Below are 22061 nucleotides of genomic sequence, written 5' to 3'. Positions count from 1 at the left end.
CTACCCAAAGCGCTTTTATTAAAGACAAACATTATACACATTCCAAGAATGACTGCCGTACATTGTTGTTCATATGGGGCCGTCTCTGATCTGACAAAATTACACTTCCCACCTGTCGCTCTCCTCTGCATGCTGGCTTTGCTGACAGTTAGTCATGCCTCCAGAAGCAGATTGAAAATCTAACCGCCTGGGCGAGCGTGAAGCTTTGGATTGAGTCCTCTGTTTGAGAGTTTTCTTTTATTGCACAAAATTAATCACCGCTCCAACAGCTGACAAGCGCAAGAGTTATCTTGAGAAGATGAATGGTTCGGGTCAGCTTGCCTCAGTACAATTTTTGGAGCGGTACAAGCTAATCTGGCTTGTGTTGTCCCAGTGCTGGGGTGTACATCATAGCAGCGTGGCACCATGTGACCCGCCAATGAATAAACAAAGACGAGGGCTACACAGTAAACAAAGGATAACAATGGAGGAGAGCATGGCTGTTTATCATAAGCAGAAGACCATTCCCACGTTGGATGACACATATTTGTTATTTTGCTACCCTAAACATAAAATGATGTGCTGTAATGAACTAAACCAGACTGCACTGCTTGGTGTTTTTGTTTGATGCCTTTCCACTACTCTGCGCAACACGGTTCTACTCTCTATTGATGGTTTTCATTGGTAAAAGCATGTAGTACCAGCCAGAGTTGTAAGCGTCCAAGGTCATTCACTGGCCAATCAGATGTGCGTTGTTGCTGTGCCTTAGCTCCGGAAACAGTTATACTCCACAGTCTCCACTTTGCTGCACTTCTTGCTGCCCTCGGTCTCCTGTTGAATAAAAATTGTCTCCTTATCGTGGCCAACTTTCTCTTGTTCTCGTCCATTGTTGTTGTTTGTCTCGTTACCAGTTTTCACTTTTTGTAAAACTACTTTTTATTATTGTGAAGTAAACTACTGCGAGTGAAGCCAGGACAAGCTGGTACTCGGTGCTCTGGTGTCTTGAATGGTTCTTAATATGGAAAAGTGCCATCCAGCCATATAGGAAGCAGCTAAAGTAATGGAATACCTCCGCTAAGTGCAACTCATAACTGCAAGTGAACTGATGATGCAAAGTCAAGATATTTGGGGAGTGGTCTGTGATGTGTCCAAATGAGCTGAACTGGTCAGTTTGGAGAAGTACAAAGTAGGGGTATCCCGATACAACTTTTTCACTACCGATCCGATACCGATATTGCAGCCTTGAATATTGTCTGATACCGACATCAGCACGAATCAATTATACTTTTATTACTTATTTTGTATTGTGCAAGTGTTGGCTTGATCAAGTGATATTACCTACTGTTTAGTAGCTATGAGGAAAAACTTACCCATTCACTTCTTTATGCAGCAAGGGTATTGCTTTATCTCGAGATGCATGGTATCTCTTTTTATAAACCGATACCGCTAACTTTCTGCTTCTGAAGACTGATATGGTAAAGATAACTTCACTTTTTTATATCTACTTTTTAATTTAGATTTAACTGTAGTTTGTGCACACCTTGAGGTAAGAAGGACTCATAGTTGGATTAGACCTGTTGTCCTAATCAAATATGACATTACCACTACCACATCACTACTATCAAGAGAACCAGAGTATAAAATGAAGGGAGCCACCTGCACTGTGTTCAGGCACACGCTCCGATGTGACGCCACGGAGGTCTCTGGCAAACCTTTTGCACTTTTCAAACGCCGCTGCTCTGGCGTTTCAGGTGGCTGATATGTTTTTTTTTGTGAGTATTTGGTACAACTAGCACGCAAAATGTCTTCCTCGGAAAGTGATTGTTTACAAGTGAGCTCAGGGGAAGTTTCGACAGGCCGTTAAAGTCACAGGCAGGATAAAAAAAAGGAGCGCTTGATCCGGCACAGTACGGGTAATCTCGCCTCATTGGAGCATTTTTTGAAATTATCGATCATCTGAGCTATTTTTAACGTTATCGGATTTATCAGTATGATGTCATAATTCCCTCATATCGGCCCGATAATTATCGCTCCAATAATAATCATGCACCCCTAGTTTTATCAACAATGTAGTGGCAGCTAGTCAATATAGGGTTATAATATAGGGATATAATACTGTATATACAGTATAATATAGGGAGGTTTGAGGTGCTGAATTAAGTGTTTAAACCCAACTCTTTGTATATTTTAGATGCAGCCCGTTATAATCCAATACTGGTTATAGCATACACACAGAGTGTAACATAGTCGAATTATATTAGTAGGTTGCAATATATTGTCATATATTTTTTCATTGTACTTTTCTTGAAGGTAAAGTTAAAATCTCGTCTCGTCTTGTTCTCGTAGACCCAATATCGTGTATCATCTTGTCTTGTGACACCCCTAGTGTTGTCTGATTTACACTTTATGGCTTTATGGCTATGTCTAAAAATGTCTGACCATCTGTGCCTCCGTATCAGAAAGTAGCAGATGTGTGGAAGGCTGATAAGGAAAGACAAATTTAGGTAATGAGGACTGTATTTGTAATGATGTCTCCCCTCACAATTGATTTCCATCATAAGGCGTCTGTGTGCTCGCCAAGGAATCACCAAACAGGATTAGTCGTTAGTCCTGCTTTTGCCAAGGCCTCTGTGGAGTTTCTCTTTAGACAACCAGGTACTGGAATTCCTTTGAACCCAATACTCTCTCTCTTTCTCCATCATGACCTCCACATAGCCCGCCTTTGTCTCCACGTCCCTGAAACCCTCATCTTTTTCTTCCGCTGTCCCGCCGAGCCCCCGGAACAACCCCAGCTTGGAGGTTGCGTGTGATTGCGAGAGGTGTTGCTGCAGAATAATGTGCTTCCCCTCTTGGGAATAAGCTGGCGGTATTAACAGTTTTATAAAAATGGGATTATTTCCCCCGTCACGGACTGCCATTGTGTGTCTTGCTAGAGTGCTACCTGGGAAGCTCTTCCTCTCTGTCACCATCCTTGGCCAGTTGGTGAACTCTCACCTGCACTTTCATTCCCTGTCTAAGGCGGTAAGCCTGCCTCGGTGCCATTCAGCATCATTGAATAGTTTTAGAGTGTGAGCATGCGGTGTTAAGTGCCCCCAGGTTGACCCCCGTGATAGCTGGCTGCGACACTGTTGGAGTTTATTTTTGAACATCGAATCAGATGCCTCGCAGAGAGAGAGAAAGAGAAACATCTCATGAAAAACCATCAGGAACAGTTCAGGCTCTTGAGATTTTTTTCTATTTTTAGGAGCGATGACAATGTTGTTTTTCTTTTCTGTCTTGTTGTGCGGATACCAGAGGAGGATGTAACAAGGAGTTTGACTCTCAAAGTATCAGAGAGAGAGGACTTTAATCACTTCGACCAGTGAGCAACATCAGAGGGGGAAGTTAGCTTTTGAGATTTATCGGCCGAATGGTTGGAACAAAACCAGATCCTTGGAGGTCACAGTGGTGGGAGGGCAGCTTGCATCCACTCCTCAGGGGGTCACAGGGGGAGTCACACTTGACGTCCTCAGGGGATTGTTAATTCTATTATCCCTGTCGGAGAGTCCTTGTCAGGCCCGGGAGAGAAGAGGAACGAAACGGTGGTTGGGATGAAAGGTAACGAGGTCGTGAGGCGTGATTGTTTTGGCTCTGGGAAGTGAACACATCACACACCCGTCCTTAATCGTTGTGGATCATGTGCCGTCACAAAGCCTGCCTCCTCTCCTACTCCCAAACATGAAAGAAATGAAAGACACAGTTGGTCGATCATTGACAAATAATAGCCGGATAGCGTGACTTCCATGCATTCACCTACCTTCCTGTAGTTATTATAGTCCATGTTGTGTTCAATTGAAAACAACAAAGGAAAGTTTTTCTTAGTTGTTTCAACGTCTGTACACAGTGCATACATAGTTCAAGATGTAAATAGCGCGTGCAGTTTGCACTTTTCCAACTCCCTGAAAGGCACGGCACTGGAAAGATTTAACATACTTAAAAAAAAAATGCTGTGCATCTCGCCAACGTTAGGCTTGGGGAGCTAAAACAAACGATGGTTGGGGTTTTGGATGAATACATTGGCGACTGGTTGTTAGCTGTGTATACAGTAGGGGTGTCACGATTAGGCACAGGCTGGTTACTGCTTTCAAGGTATACCACGGTATAAAAAAAGTCAGAGTATGTTTACTTGCAGTCAAATAACCCTATCATAAGCGGAATATTAGCAATAACCCGGTTGCGCACAGCCATGTAAACACCTATAACCCAAATATTACCCCTGGGTTACTCGTTTTCTAACCCGAAAATTGGGTCATGTATACGGCTATCGGGGTATCCCAATCGAAAGGAACATTAATTTGTGTTGTGCGCATGTTCTATTCAAAAGGAATCTTGTGTCTTTGGCAGGAACAACTTGTAAAAGTGGCGACATGCAAAACTCCACACTTTTGGAGCGAGGGGGAAACAAGCCACCTCGATAGTGTGGTGAAAGACAGGTAGAAAGTACCGCAATAGAAGGTGAACGAGAAGATACGCAAAGCAGCGTTTGTACAAACGCACCTTCAAAAGTGTCCGGGGGGGGGGGGGTTGTGTGCTGGTGGATGTAGCATGGATATGGATGCCACAGCTGCGACTCCGAAAGTGAGACAGAGTAGTGCCAAGTACTGGTGGTGGGTCAGTACGAGCACCAAAAGCGCAAACAAAGGCATTCGTTGTGCGCCGTGCCGGTGTTCTTGTTGTTTTTGGAAACAGGAAGAAGAAGCGGAAATTATGTGCACTGCGTCATGACGTTTTCCGTATGTCGAGACGTTGTCCCCGCAGGGTTTTTTTTTTTTCATGTCACGCATGTAAACAGGTTATTCCGAATGCTGACCTTAACCCGAATATTGACTGCATGTAAACGTAGTCACTGTTTCTAAATCACTAAAATGTGCGTCATACGTTTCTGCAATATGAGAGAAAGTGGAGGTTCAGCATGGCCACTACCTGGAAATACTTTGCCACGTCCTGTGTTATTCCTCGTTGTCGGAACTGGGCTTTGACGTGTTGCCGAAAGTCGTTAGCCTTGTTGTCGGTTGTCAAATTACTCACGTCGAGCGTCACCAACTGTGGAGATGTGATTCAGAATGAGATAGGAGTGAAGGATAAGTGGTATTACCCCTTTATTCTCCACTGAACAGCAATCAACAACATCAACAACAATCACATGACTCGGAAAAGGAAGTGGAAAAGTGCAACCTGCCACTGTGAAATAATGACGTAACATTACGAGGTTTTTTTTGTTGTTGTTGTTTTTTTTGCTGTGACCTTCTTGTGCTTCTTGTGATTCCATTTATTTGCATTTTGCTTTTTTATTTTATTTTTTTTAATTTTTTTTTTTTTACTAAGAAAATATTTCTTGTATTGTGACTTGAGTTGCAGGATTAGCCACACTAGACTGCATTGAGAACTGCATTTTATTTATTTAGAAGGAATTCAGTTATTTAATTATTTATTTATTTTAAAATACATACACATGTTCCACTTTCATTGTCTTATATGGTTTTTATAATGACTGTTTTGACTTGTTTTTTTTCCCTCACTTTTCAATGAAGATATTTCACAGTAACATTTTAGATGTGTAATTATAATACAGTAAAACTGTCAAACCGTGATATTTTTGCCCAAGGTTATCATACCGTCAGAATCTCATACCGGCCCATGGCTAGCCACGATACACTCAGCTCACATGACAAGACAATATTTTAACCTGACTTATTCAGAAAACTACAACGACAAAAGCCATGTCCAATGAAACGCTTTGCTGGAACAAACAAAACGAACGAAATGCATGATGGGAAGCCATTAAAATAGGTTTTTTTTTATTTTAAACTCATATTGGTACTTGTATATTTCCTAGTTACCTCTTTGAGTGTTGCTGTGTAATGATTTTAGCGTTCTTTTTAAGATGACACTGTGAGTCAGACAGTTATATTGAGTAATGACCTCCTGTGATTTGTGATGTGTTGACAAGCTCGTTGTGAAGTAACTTTTGGCTTGTGATTGATTGGCTCCGGCCGAAGAAAGAGCTACCATTGCCTCACTGACTCGCAAGCGGCACAGTATTTAAACGATTAGCAGTAGTTCTGAAGTATAGGAGATGTCACGAGATTAGAACATAGCCATACATTTGCTGCACCGCTGTATAAGCCGCAGGGTTCAAAGTTTAAGAAAAAAGTAGTGGCTTGTACACCGGAAATTACTGTAATTGTACAAATTTGTGATTAAGGAGCGAGTGATCATTCACATTGGAACTTTTGGAGAAAGTTGTGTCCAAGGTTCAGTTTGCCCCAACTACCGTAAATCACGGTGTATAAACCGCACCTGTGTATTAACCGCACCCCCATTTTCAGGCTCACGGCGGGGGGGGGGGAGTTTAGTTCATAAATGCGTCTGTGTAGGCTCTCAGTCGTACAGGAGTTGTCCATCGAGGAAAAGGCTTCTTGAGACGTCATCTGTACTTCTGTGAAGAAGGTGTCAGACGTTTCGCTCCTCATCCGAAGAGCTTCGTCAGCGAAGTTTAGTTCATAAATGCTTGCCAACTCTTTCATCTCAAATCAACATGCGTAAAGGTACTAAGCAATTTCAAAAAGAAGAAGAAAGGAGGAATCTGCCGTCCATCAATTCATCTGCAATGGAATTCATGTAAGAAAAGTTTATTTCCGACACAACCTGCCAATCATACACACACATATTATACTGTACACACCAAAGAAACACTCAAACGTAACACTTTAAGAAAAATAAAAGAAATTTGCAATTTTCAGAGATGTTTTGATATCTTATCTTTCACTGCTTCTCTTTTTCTCTAGAAGCCAAAGAAGTCTTCCTCATCAGATGAATTTGAATAAACTCCAACGTTGTATTGTATTTTACATCATCTGCAATGTTTTAATGGAAGCTTAGGTTAGCTTCAGTGTGTATAGAGATTGTTTCACTGTGTGAAAATAAAGACAGCAGCCGTCAGATAAGTTAGAAAGAAATTGCATACACAAGCATTTTCAGCAACTGTACAGCAGAGGGCGCTAAAGTCAAAGCAACTGTCTGACCCACACACGGCTATTCCCAAATGGGCTTCTGGTCAATTTCTCCCCGTATTAATAGCCCAATTCTGGCCTAGCGTCCACGAACTTGCATCTAGCGGTGCCAAACTTTGACTGGGCGTTGTTGGAGCGGTGATGAACTTTGCCGTGGCGGAAAATTGGCCGCTCCTCACCGCTCGCAATATTTTGTGCAGCTCAAAACGTTCGGAGCGGTAGGAGGGACCATCAGCGGTGGCCGATACGCGGATACGGCGTTGCCTTAACGGGGGCCAACTTCTTAAACGGTGGTGAACGGTTACGAGCGGTGATGATTTTTTTTCACCGCTTCAGGAACGCTACAGCAAAGTTCAGGCGGTGTGACCGGGCTTGTACTACGAGTGATCTTCCGCTGAAGCGTTGTAGAAGCGTTGTCTGATATTATTTTTCAGTCGGAGTCTAGTCACAGACCTGTCATCGTGTATAAACCGCACCCCGATTTTTTGCTTCTTACCAGTGGAAAAAGGTGCGGTTTATACACCGTGATTTACGGTAAGATTAAAACAATGAGTTCCAACTCTTTACGTTTTAAAAGAAAAAGCATCCCTTTTGGCAGGAATGACATTTCATGGTGACCTTGCAGTTTCATGAACTACGTATCACCTGACTGAACCTGACCGATGATGCTCCATGATTGCATGATGGTGTTAGTCCTGGCAGACTGTATGCACTTATATCTGCCGTGGATTATTCCGTTCGGCCAGACGGATTTAGGCTTGGCACGACAGACTGAGGATATGTCCCACCACCCCCACCCCTCTCTGTTCACCCGGTCAGCCATCACTGACGTGCAAACAGAAGGACTTTAATCTGCTGCCACACTTGCAATGGAAATCTCATGCAAGTTAGCATCATTTCATGGCAATATTTGATTGGTGCGTGAACATTGTCACCAGTGATGAGATTTCAGATGCCGGCTGACCAGGTTCAGACGAGGATATTGTGGAAAATCACACAGCAGCTGGAGATGGTTGTGACTCATTCTCTCACCCTCTGTCTGCGTCGCTGCTACACCCAGACTCTTTTTCTCCTCCCTCATTAATAGAATTGGCAATTAGCGGCAGGGAGTTACCGTGTAATGCAAAGATGAGCCCTTTGCCAAATGCATGCGGCGGTAGAGTTTAAATGTGTTCATAATTTGGTGGCTTTGATGCAAGGATTGAATCATTATAAAACAATAATCATAGCTGGCTGGAATCATCATGCAACATCAGAAAAGTCAAATTCTCTTGGATGGCACTGATCACATCACTAGAAACAAACCAAACCACCAGTAATTCTAATCATTTATGAGTACAACGAGACACAACCCCTGCCAAGGCCAAACAATAATGACAGATGGAGCAGTGTTGTTTTTGGCAGCCATTTTATTTTTAGTCTTAGTCTTTTGGACAAAAATGTTCCTTGTTTTGGTCATTTCTACAAGTGATAGTTTTAGTCCTGTGAAAAACACACAAAAAAAGTTTTAGTTGACGAAAAAATATATATTTTTATATTATACAGGGATATATATATATATGTGTGTATATATATATATATGTGTGTGTATATATGTATATATTTATATTTATATTATACTTTTACATGTTGACCAGTAGAGGGCACTGTAGGACTGCGAATAAAAGTTGTAAAGAACTACTAGGTTAATAAACCGCTGTTAATAAAGCTTCCCCACAACAAGCGTCATTACAGTATTGACCAGTGCACATTGTCTCACACCAGGAAATAAACAGTGTCACTGTCTGCAACAAGCTCCAAAGAAGACGGCTTTTTTATGTGGAACAACTGACAGTTTGTGTGGATCTTGTGAATGATTGTGACTGAGCTAGGACTCAGTAATTAAAGTCTACACACGACGGCTTCATTGATTGAAAAACAAAACTTTTTTGTGCATGAAGCTTCTGAGTCGGTAATTTGGCCGCTATATGCGGTCAGATATTGACCAAGGGATACAAAATGGGTGGCCGCTGGCCATGTTAGACAGGTGACTGCTATACACAGGGCCTATAACACATAACAGGGGGATTTGTCAGTGGCCGCTATAGGCAGGCAGCCGTTCTATACAGGTGGCCGCTAAGACCGGTTTGACTGTATGTATATATGTATGTGTATATATATATATATATATATATATATATATATATACACTGCTCAAAAAAATTAAAGGAACACTTCGAAAACACATCAGATCTAAAAATGATGGGAAAAATGGGGGAAAAAATGATCTTGAATATCTTTCCTGATAATAAGTAGGTGATGTATTAGTAACAAAATGATGCCACATAATTTGATAGAAATGAAAATGATCACCCTATAGAGGGGGGAAATCAAAGACACCCCAAAAATTAAAGTGAAAAAATGATGCAGCAGACTGGTCCATTTTGCTAAAATGTCATTGTAGCAACTCAAAATGATTCTCAGTAGTTTGTGTGGCCTCCACGTGCTTTTACGCATGCCTGACAACGTCGGGGCATGCGGATGGTGTCCTGGGGGATCTCCTCCCAGATCTGGACCAGGGCATCACTGAGGTACCTGGACGTATGGAGGAGATTCCAGGAGACGGGTAGTTACTCCAGGAGAGCTGGACAGGGCCGTAGAAGGTCCTTCAACCCTCAGCAGGATCGGTATCTGCTCCTTTGTGCAAGAAGGAACAGGATGAGCACTGCCAGAGCCCTACAAAATGACCTCCAGCAGGCCACTGGTGTGAATGTTTCTGACCAAACAATCAGAAACAGGCTCCATGAGGGTGGCCTGAGGGCCCGACGTCCTGTAGTGGGCCCTGTGCTCACTGCCCAGCACCGTAGAGCTCGATTGGCATTTGTCATAGACCACCAGAATTGGCAACTACACCACTGGTGCCCTCTGCTCTTCACTGATGAGAGCAAGTTCAACCTGAGCACATGTGACAGACGTGAAAGGGTCTGGAGATGCCGTGGAGAACGTTATGCTACCTGCAACATCATTCAGCATGACCGGTTTGGTGGTGGGTCAGTGATGGTCTGGGGAGGCATATCCCTGGAAGGACGCACAGACCTCTACAGGTTAGATAATGGCACCCTGACTGCTATTAGGTATCGGGATGAAATCCTTGGACCCATTGTCAGAACCTACGCTGGTGCAGTGGGACCTGGTTCCTCCTGGTCCACGACAATGCCCGACCTCATGTGGCTAGTGTATGCAGGTAGTTCCTGGAGGATGAAGGAATTGATACCATTGACTGGCCCCCACGTTCACCTGACCTAAACCCAATAGAACACCTCTGGGACATTATGTTTAGGTCCATCCGGCGCCGCCAGGTTGCTCCTCAGACTGTCCAGGAGCTCATGGATGCCCTGGTCCAGATCTGGGAGGAGATCCCCCAGGACACCATCCGTAGTCTCATTAGGAGCATGCCCCGACATTGTCAGGCATGCGTACAAGCACGTGGGGGCCACACAAACTACTGAGAATCATTTTGAGTTGCTACAATGACATTTTAGCAAAATGGACCAGTCTGCTGCATCATTTTTTCACTTTCATTTTTGGGGTGTCTTTGATTTCCCCCCTCTATAGGGTGATCATTTTCATTTCTATCAAATGATGTGGCATCATTTTGTTACTAATACATCACCCATTTATTATCAGGAAAGATATTCAAGATCATTTTTCCCCCAGTTTAGACCTGATGTGTTTTTGAAGTGTTCCTTTAATTTTTTTGAGCAGTATATATATATATACTTTATATATATACATACATATATAAACACACACAGATCATGACAGTCCACCTCGGTTGTCGTGTTTTTCAGTTAACGTTGAATATGTACGCCAAAATGTTTACGCACATTTTCTGATAATTGTACAAAACGGCACGCATTATTGATACACTTTGTGAGTCCAACTGTGTTCTTAATGTATTTTTATCACAAAATGTCCTCAACTTCCAACAAAGAAGCTACCTTGCTAAGTTAGAAAATGGCAACCGGAAACCGAAGTCAGCTGTGTAGCCAGTCTATGATGTCATTAGCAGTTGATTCTCAAAAATATTTAACATAAAACCCATTTTTATAGTCTCACATGCATAAAGCAATTTGAAATCCTTATAACTGATGAATGAAAGGGATAAATGAATATGTAAGGTTCCGTTTCCCTTTGTTGAAGATGTAATTCTTGGTGTGAGTGTTCCCAAAGACACGATGTGGCAGCGAGACACAACACGGAGTCCAACTTCCTGTTCTGCCATGAGTTATTTTTTTTATTTCAGTTCAATTCAGTCGTGTTTTTTACCTTCTTTATCAAAATGCTGGCACTTGAAACTTTCCATTTTGGGTTATTGAGGTGAGAAACAGAATTGAAGGCAAGAAATAACTCATGGCATAACAGGAAGGTGATGCCCATGTTGTTGTGTGTCGCTTCCACATCGTGTCTTTGTGAACGCTCACATCAAGAATGACATCTTCACTGAAGGTAAAAGTAACCTTCAATGTTCATTTATCCCTTTCATTCGTCATTTATACGTATTTAAAATTGTTATATGCATGTAAAACTATATATCCTGCCTCTCGCCCAAAGTCAGCTGGGATAGGCTCCAGCATACCCCCGCACCCCCGGTGAGGACAAGCGACATAGAAAATGGACGGATGGATGTAAAACTGTAATTGCCAAACTATAAAAACGGGTTTTATGTTAACATTGTTGGCTTTCTGGAACGGATTTACATTATTGCTTATGGTAAAAATTGATTCAGTACCTTTGCAGAACTTCTAGAACAAATAAATGATGCTCACCAAGGTTCCACTGAATTTATTTACACAAGATGGGGACAGTGCATATTGACCAACATTTTCATATAAACATGCAAGATTATGGCCAGTGGATAATTTCCATCTTCAGTCCCAGAGTGCATGTTGATGTACAATAACAACAACATTTGACATAAAAAAACAGATAAAGAAAACAGATAAAGGATAGGCATAAAACCATGAGGTTGGGGTTGATAAAGTGTTGGCGTGCTAACGTGATTAGGTGTTAAAGTACTTGAGTGCTAAGGTGCTTAAGTGCTAGGTGCTGTCGTATCAAAACCAGCTGGTGTTATTATGTGTTTTGACATATTCTTGTCTTCCACACAGATGTGTGCAGAAGTGTTGAGTGAAGTGAAGTATCTCATATGTTACTTGGCACTACAGCATGGTCCATGGATGTGACACTCAATATGAAAACACTTGTAGTATGAATATGGTGGTTTTGCGTTAAGAGACCAATGAGGGAATCAGCGTTGTTAGATTGGATAGCAAGTATTCTGTCTATGACAATTGGATGAAGGGTAAGTTTTTAATATGTTTTCTGCTCTCTCTTCACTCAGATTGCGTGGTGTGGCTAACGCCATCAGGGTGCCATGGCTCTCGTTCAGGCTCTTCCTGTCAGTGACCACCCTAGTCCCGGTCTCGACGCCGAGCAGTGCCAGCCGCCATCATCTCACTCCTCCCCAGCCTCCCGCAACACCACAACAACTATGGGTTCCGTAAGCAGTCTCATATCAGGCCGCACGTACCAAGAGAGACACTGCCGAGCCGCCAGCGAATTCACAGCAAAGGTTCGGCGCTCCACACCGGCTACAAGCTGCTTCCGGCTGCAGGATAATACGCTCCGCAGCGGCAGCTCCTTGGAGCAGCTTCTGGTCATCGGCAACCAGGCGCAGCCCCAGGCACAGATTCTACCTCCACCGCTGCCCACCAAGAAGCAGCCTCGGCCAGGAAACTCCACGGCAGCTGCTGGCAGCTTAACAACCACTGCCGCTACAGGTGGAGGAGTCAATAAGAGTTCAGGATGTGCGAGCAGTGAGGCGCTGGTTGGAGATTGGAACGACAACCTGGTCGTGGCTGCTGCAAGTCCCTGCAGCGACTCAGAGGACCAAAGGGACAACAGGACTTTGAATGGGAACATTGGAGGACCTCCGCCAAAACTCATCCCAGTTTCTGGACAGTTAGAGAAGGCAAGTCAAGAAAATAATGCTTTTAGTTTCACTTTCAAAAGGTTTAGGGCTATAAGGGTTATTTCTACATACACAAGGATATTAAACACGTTTTACTTTGCATTTCAGCCTTTTGTCTGCGCACATACTACACTTTTAATGTGCTGTCCATCTTTGGATCCAAATACACTTTTTAAAGCAAAAAAAATATAAGAAAAACACCACCGGCATGCTAGCTAGTTACCAATAGTGGTGTAAAACAGCTTGAACAAAGTAAATGTCTATTTGTCACAATTCAAAGGTAATTTGGTAAAAAATGTTGTTCATTGACGTTCATGGCTTTCACTCAGCGCTGTCTCGTATATCCGTACATGTAGGCCTGTACATTGCCGGTATTATTGATAACATTATTCTGAGACCATTCTTTCTTTAATGTAATGATAATATATATGACATAATAATGCAAGTGCACCCTATCAAAAGCAATCAACTTTAATTTCTCAAGACTATGTAACATTGCAATTGGAATGTCAAGAATAAAGTACATTAAACAAACAACATAATAAACAAACAAGAAAAGACAAAAAAAACAATGAAAAGAAAATGGACTCTGTCTCTTTTGGCAAAAATTGCACTCACAATCAATCACAATATTTCAGATTTGGAATCAGTGTCTCTTTACTTATTGTCTGAATATTGACAAAAAAAAAAACGGAGAAATAACCAGGAAATACTGTGAAGTTCACATTGTGTGTCAATGCAAACGTCAGATCATTTGCATATACACTTCCTTATCAACGTTGCGTGGAATACATTGTTTACGTTTAATGAGGTGTAACGTTTTGTCGGAGTTTGGTCAAAGTACATGTTTTGGATGCAGCAAAATATGTTTGGTGCACAATGAGGTCTTACATTTCAGTTGCCAAAGTATAAGTTCCACTGTTTTCTATTACTTATTTCTTTGTCACAAACTTTGTCACACCATTCCAGGATCTATCCATCCTTTGTGTGGCTATGGTGATATTCGTTCTGTTAGTAGCTAAACTTTGCCAAATCACTGTTGGTAGCTGGCAACAAGCATAACTAATGCGCGTCCGTGTGTGTTACGTGGGGCGTATGTCTGATCAGGAAGAGTACATTTGGTGGCTTCTCTCGATCTCTGTTTTGTTTTGGGGGTTTTTTAAAAACACATTTTACATATTTGTGGATGAAATTAAGCATTTTCAAGCATAACAATTGCTAAATGAATTAAAATAGAAATGAAAGAAAATGCAAAGACATTGTGATGTGTAGTCTTCTACACTAAAGTTCATTTTCTTCTTTCAGAACATGGAGAAAGTGCTGATTCGTCCAACAGCGTTCAAACCCGTCGTTCCCAAGAATCGCCACTCGGTGCATTACCTGTCTCCACGGCCAGGTGGCAGCAGTCTGTCAGAAAGCCAGGGCAGCCTCAACCTCCTCCTGCCCCTCTCGGCGTCGTCCGGCGGTGCTAACATGGCCAGTGGCAGCAGCTCGGGTTCTGAAGAGAAGCGCGACTCTTACTGCGGCGGGCGCAATGCTCGGAGCAGCCAGTGCTGCTCCATGTCGGACTCCGGGAGGAACTCTCTCTCCAGCCTCCCCACTCACAGCAGCACAGGCTACAGTTTGGCCCCCAGTGAAGGCTCCAGTTCTGGGTCAGGTTCCGGGGCTCAGTTGGAGCCAGGGCAGGTTCTGGTCAGAAACATTTCAGGTGGAATGGCGGGCCACGGTCACTCAGACAGCGGACGCTCTTCGTCCAGTAAGAGCACCGGTTCCGGGTCGCTAAGCGGGCGCGGGCAGCCCCTGTCAGACAGCGGTTCATGCGGTCACTCATCACCGCCTGTGGAGGGCTACGAGGTGGTGGTGAGGGACCTGGAGGAGAAGCTGCGGGAGCGCGACATGGAGCTTCAGCATCTGAGGGAAAACCTGGACGAGAATGAAGCTGCCATCTGCCAGGTGAGACCCAAAGAAAGCCAACCAAAATGTGAGAAGAAAACCACCGCCGTGTTTTGTTATAAGGTCTATGAGGAGAAGCAGCGTCGCTGTGAGAGAGAGATGGAGGAGCTGAGACAGAACTGTGCCACCAAGATGAAGCAGGCCTCTCAGAAAGCCCAGAGGGCTCAGCAGGTCTTACAGTTACAGGTACTCTATTTTCTCTCAGCCTACATTCAGCCACACATTTTTATTGTTTTATTTTTATACTCAACCTGGAATATCTTTTTTGTCATTGTGGTAACTTTCTGCTTCTCAAGACCAATATGATACCGATAACTGATAACTTTTTTATATCTGCTTTTTTATTTAGATTTAACTGTAGTTTGTGCACACCTGGAGGTAACAAATTCGGATTGGACCAACTGTACCTGTTGATTTGTCCTGATATTACTACTACCACATCACTACTGTCAGGAGAACCAGAGTATAGAGTGGAGGGAGGCACCCGCTGTGGCCCAGTAAAGTGCACTATATTTGGACACATGCTCCGAACAGCTGGTGTGCCGCTACGGAGGTCAGGAGAACTGAAGTGTTGAGGGAGGAGCCACCTGATGTGGTACAGTTAAGGTGCACTGTATTTGGGCACACGCTCCGAGCAGCCGGTGTGACGCCACAGAGATCTCTGGAAAATCTTTTGCAATTTTCAAATGCCGTGATGCTGGCTTCAGGTGGCTGATACATTTTTTTGTGTACTCAATGGGATTTTTTTCCCCCTTCATCATGGTTCGGTACAACAAGCACGCAAAATGTCTTCCTCGGAAAGTGAATGTTTGTTTACAAGTGAGCTCAGGGGAAGTGACGACATGCCGTTAACGTCACAGGCAGAGGAAAAAGGAGCGCTTGATTTTCTCACCCGCACAGTACGGGTAATCTCGCCTCATTAGAGCGTTTTTTTAAATTATTGGTTATCTACCTATTTTTAATCAGATTTATCAGTATGATGTCATAATTCCTTCATATCGGCTCGATAATTATCGTGCACCCCTAATTCACAGTCACCTACAGGTCACACTTTTGTTTGGATAACATTCAAATTTTGTAATTTCAGACCTTTTGTTAAATTTTGATGAACTTGGGACACCTGTCATTGATTCATTGTCATATAAACCAACATTGGAGCTGGAGCTGGCAGTACTGGTGCTATACGGGCAGTTGCTGACCTTAATGTGATGATGGGAAGTTATACTGTGTTTGTGTTTTTTGGGGGGCCAAAGTTAAATCAATATGAAGTCAAATGAATAAATAATGAAAGTTGTAATTCATTCATTAACATGTGACCTAATTTATTTCATTGTTAAAATGTGAAAAATCATCTAAAAACTCTTAAAATGACATTTAAAAAAATACAATTAAATTTAAAAAATGTCAGTGGATCCCCGCACACTTGCGGATTTTTGGTTTAAAAAAAAAAACTTCGAAAATAGGCGCTTTTATATCACAGAAAACACAGCTCATTCACCATAGGTTGGTAACAATTTATACTTACGCAGTAGTATAAGTCAAATGTAAAATGTACAGCATACATGTATCATTGTTTAAAAAAAAGCCCACAGGTTTTTATGTTTATGTATTTATGCTTCACTGATGTTAGTCACTGATGTTTTTTCGTCAAGTGGAAGATTTTGCACTTTGTTCGGCCGTCCTTGAATGCACCATAGTTGCTGTGAGACGCAAAAGTGACATTTATCGACAACTTCGACACCGTGACTCAAATTCCCTTCATGGATCATCTTACTTGATCATTCGTTAGTGATGAGTACCTATACATCTTATACATACTGTAAAAGAAAACTGCACTTTATTTTGCCCATCATCCACAATCCCTATGTGAGGCATGAACACACGTCTTTCTCTTTTCTATGCATTCTAAAGATATCAAAACAGCTAAAAAGAGGCAGCTAAGAATGCACTTAATGGGATGCAACTATTCCGCCTATAAAGCCTTCTGAAAAAACTTCCAAAAAGCGCCAACAACGCTCCATTTACATAATGTGACCTGCATATCAACCAAGCTACAGCAACATTGTTATTATTATTGTTATTAACGTTGTTACGCCCAAAAACTACGTTACTGGCGTAGTGACAACTTGCCACACCACACTGACTAGCTACTAGCCAGTTAGCGACTAGCTTCACAATGCCTCAGGCCACGCTACATTTTTTTGGAGCTGCTGCCACTGCTGCTGTGTTTTTGTTTTTGAGTTTGGAAAAGTTAACGCTAGGCATAGCGTTATTGTTGCTATGTGAAATCAATGCTCCCAGGAAGGAAGTTCCGCTAATGCTTCAAATGACCAAAATACTGTAAGTATTGCATGTTATCATGAATGTACCTGTTGCTACATGCTCACAGCATGGATAGAAAACCATAAAACCTTGTTGGAGGTTTTTGGAGGTGTTTTAACAGCGGGTTTTCTAGGCGGAATAGGTGTGTCCCATTACATGCATTAATTAGCTGCCTTTTTTGCTGTTTTTATATCTTTAGAATGCACAGAAAAGAGATAGACATGTCTTACATAAGGATTGTGGATAATGGGCGATTTATTATTTTTTTAAAGTGTAGTTTTCCTTTAAATGGTTCCATATTTATTTGATTTTAGCACACCAAAGCTGCATATCCTGTACTGTAAATCATGAATATAGTCTCATCAAAATGCAAAAAAACATCCCCATAGTTTATAGTTGGAAAACTATAATCATATCACTATGACATTGATCCATGTTGCAAACAATTTACTCTGTGGACTATGTTCCAGATTGCACATCTTGGAGCAATTTTGTTTTGCACAGAAAATCCCATTTGACATATTGAGACACCTAATATTGTTGTTGGATCTTGTGTTGTTCTCATGTGGGGTTGTACTCCATGTAGTTCTGATGGATCAAAATGAAATTCACTCGAGGATTGTGTCCTTTGCTTCATCAGGTCTTTCAACTACAGCAAGAGAAAAAGAAGCTCCAGGAGGACCTCTCCTCCCTGCTGCAGGACAGGGAAACCCTGGAGAGGAGGTGTGCCACCATCCAGAGGGAGCAGACCCAGCTGGGTCCACGGCTGGAGGAGACCAAGTGGGAGGTGGGGCCAGAAATGTAAAAGATAAAAAATGATGCTAGCTATGTTTTGGTTGTGTTCTTAGTATATGGTGTGTGTAGGTATGTCAGAAATCAGGAGAGATCTCCCTCCTGAAGCAGCAGCTGAAGGAGATCCAGTCAGAACTCAGCCAGAAGGCCGGCGACATTGTGGTGCTGAGGGCCCAGCTGAGAGAAGCTCGATCGGAGCTGCAGGCCAGCCAGGCTCGCTCTCAGGAGGCCCAGGCGGCCCTGCGGACACGATCTCTAGAGCTGGAGGTCTGCGAGAACGAACTCCAAAGGAGGAAGAGCGAAGCCGAGCTGCTTCGCGAGAAAGTGTCGCGCCTGGAGGAGGAGCTGGTTCGTCTTCGGGACACTCTGGCCAGCCATGGTGGGAGCATGAAGGGTCAGTGTGTGAGCCTGGCCATCCAGCAGGGTAGAGGACTGCCAGGGCGGGGCGGACCCAGCCCTTCTGTGTATCGTGACGTGGAGGACGCTCATCTGCTTTGGGGAGGAGAGAGTGATGAAGCCAAGGCGCAGAGGCAGAATGCAGAAACACTGCTGGGACTCAGGCAACAGGTACTGTATATCTAACCTTACAATTGTTCTTCTTCTACATTTTGTAGGAAGTCTTTCCAGTAGAGTTTAGCAGGCATAGCGGCAAACGAGGGGTCCGTGCTTATATTTGTTTCCATTGTTCCTTCCATATAGTGCAGGGGGTTTGTTTTGTGTTTTTCAAAGTGACAGACAGGCTGAGCCATTGGAAAAATGAGCTTGCTATCATGAAGTACAACATATTAAGTCAAAAGTTTGGACACACTTTCTCATGCTACGCTTTTGATGACGGCGCATACTACACATTTTCCTTATTCCTTACAGCAGCATGGTGAGCACACTCCAGGCACAACATTTCAAAGTAATCAAGTTACAAAGCAGAAAAGTGACCATATGGCCTCTGTTGGTCTGGCTGGTCAAGCAAGGGTTACTATTGCAACAACACATCATCAGTAGGGTAAAACTTAACCTGACGACGGTCTAAACCCAGATCACGTTCCCTATTAGTGGGTGAACAATCCCACACTTCATGAGTTCTGCTTGCACGCTTCTTGAAATTAATCCAGAGATGTTCCGAGCTAGCGGCGGACAGCGGATTTCGCTGGCATCCCAGGCTCTCACATTGTTTATAAGACACTTCTTCTCTCGCGATACCCAGTACATGTCTCCACTATCAATTCATCTAAAGATTTATGGATGATTTATTGTCGATACAGGATTCTTTTACCCGTGAATCGGAATCGTTCGCTCCTCAAACCGGATATCCGGTTGCATTGGTTTATCGTTACATCCCTAGTCTGAACAGTTATAATAAACTACCGAGAGATGAAGCAAATATTCTTTGACCCTTTGGTGATCTACTCAAAATCAGCTGGCGGGCTACGAGACCCCTGTGATAGCATCACCATCATAACGCTGGACACACTGTGTTTATGTTCATTAAACAACTACACAAATAGTGTTTGGAGGACAAGATATAATTACTATAATGACAACAAGACAGCAAAATTGTTCAGTGACAATTGAAATAGTTAGTATGTACCCCATGAACATGATATCCACTTCCTTGTGGGACAATAACGAGCTCCCAACCAACCTCATTGCTTGTTTTAAAAATACAATGTTACTGTGGTAAAAAGTCACCTTTGGGGACTGAAGACCAGAAACTAGGCGGCTAATGCTAGCTAGCTATCTAACTTCCACTAGTGACAGCTAGGCAAAGTGTAAACCAAGATGCAGGAAAATTCAAACAGCAATAGATTTGATGAGCTCAGCTCCTGAATTAGATATTCCTGTTTTGCCACTTGTTCCAGTGTACGATTGAAGAGCTTCATCAAACATGCTGGCATGGATTGGCGTAGCCTGTGTCAAGCTGTCAAACTGAAGCCATGGAGGTTTTACAGGCTAGTGTTGATTGTCACGGCAATACGGGACAAAGTGCGTCCCTTGTCGGCTCAATAAGGGTGTTGGCAACCCTGCGTGACACAGCACACATGTAGGGTTTGCTGCCGCACACCGATACCGATGTGTGTGATACTACACAAAGAGGTTGTTGTTAAGATTTTGACCGCCAGGAAGTGACATTTCTTCCATTTGTGGAGGTCGAAAAAGGGAAAGTGACTTTGAAAAAGATCACGTATGCGATCACGTGTTTTTTACGGAAATCAGCCGATTGATGAGTGGCTGATCGATCAGCGCGTCCCTAGTGCACAAGTATAAAATGTATAGGTGCTGACCACCATGACTGATGTAAGGCATGATCAGATGAAATGCGGGTGTAGAGGTTTAAGTTTCACTTTTGCGTCTCACAGCAACTATGGTGCGTTCAAGGACCTTTGAACAAAGTGGGAAATCTCAACGCTTGATAAAAAAAAAACATTACCAATGAAGCATAAAGTCATAAACATGTAAAAAAAAAAAAAAAAAAACATGTACATGTACACTTTACCTCTGTTACCAACTTATGGCGAATAAGAGCCCATTTTCAGAGGAAAAATGACAAAATAAGTTATTTTTGGGACCAAAGACCTGCATATTTAACAGAAGTGGCTATTCTGTTATTGGCCAAGTGAAGTGCAGCTGCCCCTGCTATCGAATGTGTCATCTTTGTGTGTTTCCTCAGGTGGACAGGTTGAAGGCTGAGCTCATTTACGAGAGGAGGACAAGCGAGGAGCAAATGTCTCGATTTGAGGATGAAAGGAGGGTGTGGCAGGAGGAGAAAGAAAAGGTATTATTGAGTTCATATTGGTCCTGTGTGTTTACATTTTTTATTTAGAGTATAGAAAACCTGTTTAAAGCCTTCTAAATATGTTTTTTAACATTATAGGAGCCCTCTAGACCTGAAATAACACTCCTATAGTTACCTTTAAACCCCCATTACCCATTATAGTAGACATAATAAGACATAATATACAGTATATTCTTTTTTTATTTCCCATTCTGAACAGTACTTCCTGTACTTCCTATTGTCTCATCAATGTAACATTGCTGACACCTGGTGACCAGTGAAGAATACTACATATCATCACAACGTCTTTGAATGAATGTGTCTTCTGTTTGCCCTCATTTGTATTTCACTTCATTGTTTCATTTGTATTTCACTTCATTTAGTAAGGGTGTCACGAGACACCCACCTAATGAGACAAGACAAAGCACAAGGGTTTTGCATTAATTCGAACAAATTCGGCATACTGGCTCGTTCGTGTTGATGGGCTCACTTTGCCCATTATCAACATGGAACTAGGCCTGTCACGGTAACACATTTTGCTGGATGATAATTGTCCTACAAATTAATGCTGATAAACAACATTATTGTCATAATTTTGAGACCATTTTTTTCATGAATGTAACGATAATATCTGTGTGGCCAACATGCTAACCACCGTGCGTAAAGATAATATACGGCATAGTAATGCGACTACACCGTATCAAAAGCAATAAACTTTCATTTCTCAAGAGTATTTCACATTGTAATTGGAATGTCAAGAGCTTTTAAATAAAATAACTTAAACAAACAACATAATAAATTAAACAGCAAACAAAAAAAAGACAAAAAAAAACAAATTGAAAAATGAAAATAAAATTGACTTTAGGAAAAATTGAAAAAATAGTGAAGTAGAATAGTGAATCCGTGAAGAAAGAAAAGCACTGCAATAAAAAACACACACAACAATAAAAACAAAAAAAGCAAATAAAAGTATCAAGTCTCTGTAAACAAAATGACACTTGACTAAACATCCTTAGGTATCATTGGGTATTATTCCTTAACAGGAACACAAATGAATGAAGCTATAGGGGTGGTTTCACACGGGACACAGCAGGACCAAAAAATACCAGTACTGCTTCACGGATGACCGTTTTCGGTCACAAATTGTGTGCTTAGTGCATAATTTATGTGTGGACAGAAC

The 22061-nt window shown here is 42.4% G+C and overlaps 1 protein-coding gene across 10 annotated transcripts in view; it reads left to right on the top strand.

The window, feature by feature from the left end:
• Positions 1 to 22061, top strand: part of lzts2a (leucine zipper, putative tumor suppressor 2a) — an 80845-nt gene that overhangs the window by 53792 nt on the left and 4992 nt on the right. For all 10 annotated transcript variants that reach the window (XM_054799489.1, XM_054799488.1, XM_054799486.1 and 7 more), the window contains 6 exons: positions 12415 to 13044; positions 14350 to 14997; positions 15061 to 15183; positions 17960 to 18106; positions 18184 to 18678; positions 20777 to 20881. In XM_054799489.1, coding sequence (XP_054655464.1) covers positions 12448 to 13044; positions 14350 to 14997; positions 15061 to 15183; positions 17960 to 18106; positions 18184 to 18678; positions 20777 to 20881 — 2115 coding nt within the window. In that variant the 5' untranslated portion in view covers positions 12415 to 12447. The remainder of the gene's footprint in view (positions 1 to 12414; positions 13045 to 14349; positions 14998 to 15060; positions 15184 to 17959; positions 18107 to 18183; positions 18679 to 20776; positions 20882 to 22061) is intronic.

This window comes from Dunckerocampus dactyliophorus, chromosome 14 (assembly GCF_027744805.1).
Source record: "Dunckerocampus dactyliophorus isolate RoL2022-P2 chromosome 14, RoL_Ddac_1.1, whole genome shotgun sequence".
NCBI lineage: Eukaryota > Metazoa > Chordata > Actinopteri > Syngnathiformes > Syngnathidae > Dunckerocampus > Dunckerocampus dactyliophorus.
The sequence above is the reverse complement of the archived record's forward strand: the minus strand, read 5'-3'. Positions and strand labels throughout refer to the sequence as shown.